Source organism: Coptis chinensis, unplaced genomic scaffold (genome assembly GCF_015680905.1).
Source record: "Coptis chinensis isolate HL-2020 unplaced genomic scaffold, ASM1568090v1 utg7788_pilon_pilon, whole genome shotgun sequence".
NCBI lineage: Eukaryota > Viridiplantae > Streptophyta > Magnoliopsida > Ranunculales > Ranunculaceae > Coptis > Coptis chinensis.
This window is the reverse complement of record NW_028238184.1, coordinates 97,821-106,359: the sequence shown is the minus strand read 5'-3', so window position 1 is coordinate 106,359 and position 8,539 is coordinate 97,821. Positions and strand designations below refer to the sequence as shown.

The 8,539-nt window shown below is 37.0% G+C and overlaps 1 protein-coding gene across 1 annotated transcript; it reads left to right on the top strand.

Moving 5' to 3' along the window:
• The first annotated feature begins 951 nt into the window (after nt 1–951).
• On the top strand, nt 952–2,280 carry LOC147472761 (putative F-box protein At5g55150). The gene has a single exon (XM_086588298.1). It carries the CDS (start codon nt 952–954, stop codon nt 2,278–2,280), a length of 1,329 nt encoding a protein of 442 aa, XP_086444424.1.
• Nucleotides 2,281–8,539: the final 6,259 nt, after the last annotated feature.

Here is an 8,539-nt window from a genome sequence, read left to right as displayed (position 1 = left end):
ACTCATCACCTAATATAAAAAAATTCAAATAAAACTAATAGTTTAAAGTTTAAACAGTATCACAATAAACTAACATCATCACTTAAATGGGTAGCAGAAATGCTGATGTGGTATGCTGAGTGGAAAATACAAATAAAACAAAATTGAAAAAAAAAACAGACATATTATCACTTAACTAACGGATGCTAATAGATTGCTATTTTTGTGAAATTGGGCATAATACATTGATACGTTTGTTAAAAAAAATTGTATGTTGATACAAGTGTTAAATAGACCTAAGTACGTTGCATATTTATATAATTAAGCCTAATTTGATGCCCATAAATTCATTTTTTCCCTTTATCTTATAATACATATCTATAGTTTGATCCATAAACTTCAATCGGGGAATGGGCCGGGACCCTTTTTCAAATGGGGCCTATCTAGAGAGACTGGGCCCCATTTTCAAGTGGGGCCCTGCCTGGGAGAGAGGGGATGCACAGTACGGTTTCATACTTGTTTTCTAATTCTATAAGAATTAGATAGTCCTGACCGAGCTGTAGCTATTTTTCTTTAATGGACCATGGGATTATTTTCTTAATGGGAAGCCCACAAGGCCTAGTGTGTTTAAGTCCAACCAAGGGATCAATCAAGATTCAAGAGGATCCGTTTCCTTGGTCTTTTTGAGGTAGGCTTGCTTATTGTCTTCTCGTATGCCGGTATATGTGGGTTATATTCGGGATGTAAGTATCATAGTTTTGTTATTAGAGTACAATTAGGGAATTAGTGTCTGTGCATGATTAGGGAACTTCTTCTTAGCTTCACCGAGCTATATATATTATGCCTTCTGATACTGTGAAGAACGTACGTCCTCTTTTCTTTCTAATAATAATATCTTAGTAGTATTATCAGAACATATATAGATTCCGATCTTCTCGTCTTAATGGATCAGATTAAGGATGGAGAGGCAACATGCTTTGGAAGAGCGGCTCTTTTCCTCCCAATACCCCATGTGATGATGTTGTTAGAGTGGTTGACTGGTCGGAACTTCCTGACCATATTTTCTATGAAATTGGGCGTAAATTGGTCGATGCCAAGGATTACATCAGGTTTGGTGCGGTTTGTAAGTTATGGCAATCTGTTTATCACGACATTCGTCGCCATATACCCCGCCAAGTTCCTATGCTCATGCTTCCTACTCAACTCGACGACATTAAAACACAAAGTTTGTACAACATTAATGAGAAAAGAGTCTACAATTCCAAGTTACATGTACCCCGTAATTTGCACATCTGTGGTTCTAGCCGTGGATGGTTGGTAACTCTTGACAACCACGGTGATGTTTGTCTACTCAATCCGTTCCTATCCGTTGATAATGAGATCCATCTCCCTTCTATTGAAACTTTGACAGACTGTCTTGAAAAAGCTTTTTTGTCTGCCAACCCAGCATCAGATCCCAACTTTCTAGTCATGGCAATCGCTGGTCTCGAAGGCAGATTAGTCTTCTGCAGGCCAGGTGACAATGCTTGGACCCACGTAGACTTGGATTATGAACCAGTGAAAGACATTATTTGTTATCGAGATCAGTTTTACTTTGTCGATCAAAAAGGACATGTTTTTTCTTGTGACCTAAACAATTCCAGCGAGCCCATGCTGGCAACCGTCGCACCATGCCCTTTTAGCTGTGAGACGTTTACCCCCAAGTATCTTGTAGAGTCTGCTGGGGATCTGATACTAATTACAAGGGCTATGGAAAATCGTTACTGTGACTTGGATCGGTTCCTATTCAAAAGGGCTAGGGATATGGGCATAAACAATGACAATAACGATGACAATGACTATAACAGAGAGGACAGTGATTTTACTCCTGAATTTCTTGTCTTCAAGCTGGACCTCGTTGAGCTTAAGTGGGTTGAGATGAAGAGCCTTTGCAATCGTATGGTGTTTGTTGGTGATACGTACTCCTTCTCCCTATCAGCTTCAGACTTCCCAGGATGGAAACCGAATTGCATCCATTTGGTCGAATCCTTCTCCACGTATGGATATGGAAATATGAATCATGAATTGGGAGTTTTCAACATGGATAGCAAACGATATGAACCACTTATCCTATTGGAGTCCGAAGGCTTCGTGAATACTCAATTTAAATTGAATGACGAAACTGAATTTAATTTGATGGACAAAATTGAATTTAATTTGATGGACAAAATTGAATACGACGAAGTGAAAGCCATTACGAAGTGGTGTCCCCCAATTTTGATTGAGCCGACCATTGCAAGTTTGCAACCACTTTGGAATTGAATAATCTGCCTTTCAAAGGATATCGATCTGCAGTCTACCCGTTTGTGTGCTCAGAATTCAGATTTACCCCAGTAACTGTCTACCACTCTACCCTATACTCTGTACTAGCTTGTAGGTTTGAAAACTTGCTTAAGAACATATACAAATTTCGTGACAAAATCGTTTAACCGTCGTTTAAAAACCCACGCTTTTAATTGGGAAGAGATCTCGTTGTAATAGTTTACGTAATTTAGAATTGTGATTCTCATTTTAGTAGGAGAAGGATTCCCGTTTTAGTTTTGCTTAAATTTCCTATTTAATAGGAAAGGAATTGAATTCCGTTTTAATAACGATGACATGGAACAACTGCTTCAAGCATAAAGTGATTAGATAGCATAAAATATGCACTCTTTACGCATAAAGACAACGCTTAATTATTGGGTTTGTTTAGGTTTTGGTCCTCCTAAATAATGGGTATTTGGGGTTTGGTCCACACTAATCAACTTATTAAGCTTTGGTTATTTGTTAGTTAAGGCGATTTAGGAGCAAAGCCTAATAAGTCGATTAGTGCGGACCTAATTATTTGGTGCCCACTAAATGAAATTAATGGAAGTGATATATATATACTATCTTCATTGAGTTCATTCTAGCATCGAAACCACCAGGGGACAATAAAGGTGGAGACCCTATCCAAATGACAGTCCTAGAGTATGGGGCAAAAGGTAATGATAAAGGCGCCATATATCAAGAACCCACGAGTCACGCTTATGCCATTGCAAGCAAAAAGATTATGTAAAGATTTTCAAACCAAAGAAGCAATTGTTGGAATTCTAAAGTTCATGAAAGTACCATGCGGGCAACGTACACTTTGTCTTCATATTCATAGTAGAAGCCCATAAGAGCATTCCCAATGCAAACAACAACTTGTTACCTCCACATACACGCCATATAGGACTATTTTCCCTCATAACTACATTGTTGGTGAAAAGCTACCAGGCATTGCGCAACGAAAATGTGACTTTAAAATTCATATGGGATGTTTTATTCCGTCTGACTGTATTTTGAGACCGAGATGGAATGAAACATCCCGTTTGAATGTAAAAAATGAAAAAAATATCAGAAAAAACGCGTGCAGATGGAATGAAACATCACGTCCAAAAAAAATGTCGAAAAACACGAGGGATGGATCGGAATGAAACATCTCGTCCGAAGAAAAAAAAAACTTACAAGGAAAGGTTCCGTCCGAAGTTCACAACAAAGTAACTATCTCAGTAGCAAGTGCTACCCTCACTGTTACCTAGTGAAGAACTACTGCCATAGTCACCCTTGCATTGGGCCATTGTATAAGGGTGACAAGTTGCTATTTCCCCTCAAAGTCACCTACATTGAGAATGCTCTAAAAAAGGAAAGTAGGTTGTTGTAGCAAAGACAAGGCTTGTTTTCCTAGTACTGCAACATTCAAAATTTCCAAATCTTTAACATCCAAACTCATTTGTCCACATATTAGATCGATCCCATGAAAAGTTGTGAAATTTTAATTTTCCAGTGCCATGGCCCAAGAAAAAAGACCTACAAAATTGATTGAGCTTCTCAATGATATTCACTGGAAATTGAACAAATACATGATTTAGGTAGGGGGTGTAGATTAAACATAATTTATTTATAAGCGTAAGTCAACAGATCCTTTGATAACAAAACATATTTTCAAGTTGTCAATGTATGTTGAAACCTTTCAATTTCCAATCAAAGGAGAGAAGTGGTATTTCGAATGTTGCCAATGTGTGTGAAAAGAATGCTCTATAATTAGTAAATTGATGACCTTGTAGTTTTATTTATTTAATTTTTTTTTGGGTAGGTAAGCGGGGTTTTTTCATTAAGAGGTCCCCTACCCTAGAGGAGAATAAAAAAAAAAGAGCTATTACAATCTTATGTACTCTTTCCCACTAGTATCTTCGAATACAGTTTTCTTTATATCTTCAGAAAATGAGCTAGGGGTGAGTTCAATAAATAAAACAGATGGAATATTAGATGCAATGCTATCTGCTAACCTATTACATTCTCTAAACACATGGACTATAAAGAAACTCTCAAAAGTGTTGCTCTGTTTCCTTATGTCTTCAAGTACCTTCAGTATCCTCCATGGTTGCTCCTTTTCCTTTAGAAAACTTATCACATTTGTGGAATATGTTTGTGCCTTTATTTTCTTGACATTATACATCTTATAAGTTTCAAGCCTTGTTGCAGTCCTTGCAGCTCAATAAACGCAATAGTTGTAAACTTAGACTTTCCTTTTGCTACCGGTAAAACAGTACCTTTGTCATCTCGTAGTGTTGCTGCCCATCCTCCTTCATCCCCTTGTAATGTACCGTCTGCATTCAAGTTCACTATTTTTGGCCCAGCTCGTTCCCATTTGCATTTCTGCCTTTTCACTTGTTCTGGTTTGATGTGCATATTCCATCTCTTCATGAATTCATCTCTCTCCTGTCCTTCTGCCATCTTGAAATCAATTGAACTCAATTTAGTTTTGACATCCTTCATGATTAACAGTACCATCTGATTAGTATACCTCGCCTCATGCTTGAATATTCTCCCATTCCTTTCCTACCAAACCCAGTACAAGTATGCATTAGTTACTAGCTTTAAAGCATCTTGGTTGCATCCTTTCCTTGTAGTTTTATGTACGAGCCAGCTCACTTCACCTTGCCATGTTGTTGGAGCTTGCCTTACATACCTAGCCAAGCTCATCAGAGCTCTCCATATTTTCTGAGAATACACACACTCAAAGAAAATGTGTTGAGCAGTTCCCACCTCTTTCCAGCAGAGGACACAAGTATCAGAAACCACAACATTCCACTGTTTCATTTTCTCTCTCGTTTTCAGCCCATCCTTAAAAACTATCCACCCAATGAATGAGTATCTCAGAATTCTATTCCTAAACTAAACTAAGTCGTGCCTTGCTGTGGGTTGTCTGATAGATCTCATACTCTCATAAGTGGCTTTTAGAGAGTATTCACCATTCTGCGATTCAGTCCATATGACTTCATCTTCTCCTCCGATCGTACTTGTTCCTCCATTTCACACACAATCTCATTCAAATGCGGTCCGATATCTTTGAGGCATATTCCATCTTTCATTTTCAATGAGGCATGACACTGTGGATTTCAGATTACATGTAGATCTATAACGAAGAGCTCGAGGAAACTTTTCTCTTAGTAATCCCGATGGATGCCATGGTTCGTTCCACATCTGTGTATTCTTCCCATCCCCTATCTGGTATAAGATAAGTTATCTTTGGATCGATTAGGTACCTTAAGGATGTTACGCCAACTCCAAAAGCAATGATCAGGAATTTTCATGTGCCATAAATAATTTTGCTTGATGAAGTTCTTCTTTACCCAGTCCACCCATAGAGTTTTTTTGTTGCTTACTATCCTATCTGCCATAGATGTTTAAGTGTAGCTGCTTTGTTCACCGTACTGAGATCTCTAATCCTGAGTCCTCCCTTTTCATAAGGGTGACACATATCATCCCAACTGATCAGAGCATGCGCAGTCATCAAATCCGGCCCTTTCCATAGGAAGTTTTTACATAACCTATTACGATCCTTAATGGTTTTCATAGGCAGCTTGAACGACGAAGTCCAATATATGCTAAGGTTGTTGATGACAGCTTTAACCAATTGCAATCTGCCTGCATAGGATAGTGATTTGCCCTTCCAACTCTAGATTCTTCTATCCACTTTGTCATATAAAGGTGAGTAATCTAATGAGGATAACCTTTTTGGAATCAAAGGTAGTCCCAAACAAGGTTCAAAATATCGATATCGATCAATATATCGGTGTACCCAAAAACCGATATATATCGGAAATATCGGATATATCGGATATATCCATTTTTTTGATGACCAGTCCAAACCAATGTTTTGAAAACTGAACCGGTGATCGAACCGATTTTTTGTTAAAATGGTTCAACCAGGTTCAACCATGGTTCAACTCGGTCGGACCGATTGATGTTTATTTAACAAATTTTTTAATAATTACAATAATAAAATATATAAATATATGTTTTAATTCAATATTAATTGGTATTATATATCAAAATAAATTTATTATACAAGAAATACATAGTAGTATGTTGGTTTGGAGTTTGGATTATCTTGTTTAGGTGTTAGGTTCAACTCCCCACATTATCAATTTTTCAAAAAAAAAAAAAAAAAAAAAAAATTATATAAAGGGTGATCCGGTTTAGATTTGAACGGTTCGCGGTTCAACCACGGTTTAAGCTTAGACCGAGGGTCCAACCATAAACTCAAGTTTTAACTGAACCGAACCGAAAATTTACGGTTCGGTCGGACCGGTTCAACCACCGGTCCGGTCCGGTTTTCTAAACACTGGTCCAAACTATTTAAAATATCGGATATATCGGAAATATAATATCGGAAATATCGGAAGGAAATATATTGGAAATATCGGATTTATATTAAAAAATGCTCAAAAAGTCAATCGATATATATCGATATATCGATTATATCGGCGATATAAACTTTTATATCGGAAATTACGATATATATCGGAAAAAAAAGGATACTATATTCGGTGGATATATGTCGGAAATATCGATGTCGGTGTACCAAAATACCGATATATATCGGCGATATATCGGATATATCGGCGATATTTTGAACCTTGGTCCCAAATACTTCATTGGTATATCGATTATATCGGCGATATAAACTTTTATATCGGAAATTACGATATATATCGGAAAAAAAAGGATACTATATTCGGTGGATATATGTCGGAAATATCGATGTCGGTGTACCAAAATACCGATATATATCGGCGATATATCGGATATATCGCCGATATTTTGAACCTTGGTCCCAAATACTTCATTGGTAATTCTCTAACTGGAAATTGTAGTGTATTATGAATTACATACACTCTGAGAGCGATTCATTTCAAACAAAGTATACTTGGCTTTTGTTCACATTCACTTCTAACCCTCGGAGACTTGCTTAAATTTAGCTAAGTTTTGCTTTAGACGTAAAGTTGTATCTTCTTCCCCATGCATAAAAGCTAGAAAATTATATGCAAATGAGAGATGAGTGATAATAGGATCATGACATCTATAATGTAATTTGTACCTTCCATCCTCCACACTTTGCCTCATGATATCAGTGAACAAATCCATCACAAGCACAAAGAGGTGAGGTGACATGGGGTTCCCTTGCCTTATTCCCCTTGTTCCTTTGAAATGCCCATAAGGTGGTCCATTCAACATAATGGAATAGCTTGCTATCCACATACATTCCTTTACCCAACACATAAACTTATATGGAACCCCAATTCTCTTAAATGCAAAGAGTACATCTTCCCATCTTACACTGTCATATGGCTTCCTTAAGTCAATCTTTGCCATGCATCTGGGAGGCCCATTATCAGTGTGATACTTGTCAACTAACTCATGAGAGAGTAGAATGTTATCTTGTATACTTCTTCCAATAATGAAAGTTGACTGGTTTTTATGAATGACTCATGGAATAAAGTTCTTCATTCTCCCTATGATTATCTTAGTGATACATTTGTACATAATAGAGCAACATGCAATAGTCCTGTAATCACTAAGAGACGAGGGCATTGCATTTTGGTACTAATGTAATGCATGTGGTATTTACCCTATAGCTTTTGCTAGATTGCAAATGGTGCGACTTTAAGTAGATAACTTCAAAGACAAAGATTGAAAATATAAGGATATAAAGTATTACCTGCCAGTTCTCTCTCGGATGTCTAAATTAAAGCAACTTGAAGGAGAGCCTTTATCAAAACAAGCATAAGCAGCAAGAGTTGTGAAAAACATAATTCTTCAAACCCCCGTGATCTCCGTAAGATTTCTTAATTGAAAGGCCATTGATGATCTTCTATCACACAAATTTTGTCTCCTCTGACATGATCACATTTTGTTGGGAAAAACGATACCAATCGATCCCCGCTAAGATATAGTTTGTATCACTACTACAGAAAAGCTCATATACCACTGTTATATACAATGGTAAAAACCCTTTAACCACTATTTTAAAACCGTGGTAATAGCCATCGTGACAAATACTTCTAACAAAACCGTGGTTAATAAAGTCTCTTATATACCACGGTTATTGAAAACACTATGGTATTATGATTTCTAAAACAATGGTTAAAAGTCATTGTATTTTGCTATATTTGATGTTGACCGTGGGAAATAGTAAAAATAATTACCACGGTTCTTGAAAAACCGTGGTTTA

Bases quoted from the DNA above. Each gene is read 5' to 3' on its own strand.
- LOC147472761 (XM_086588298.1), top strand. From the start codon at position 952: ATGCTTTGGAAGAGCGGCTCTTTTCCTCCCAATACCCCATGTGATGAT.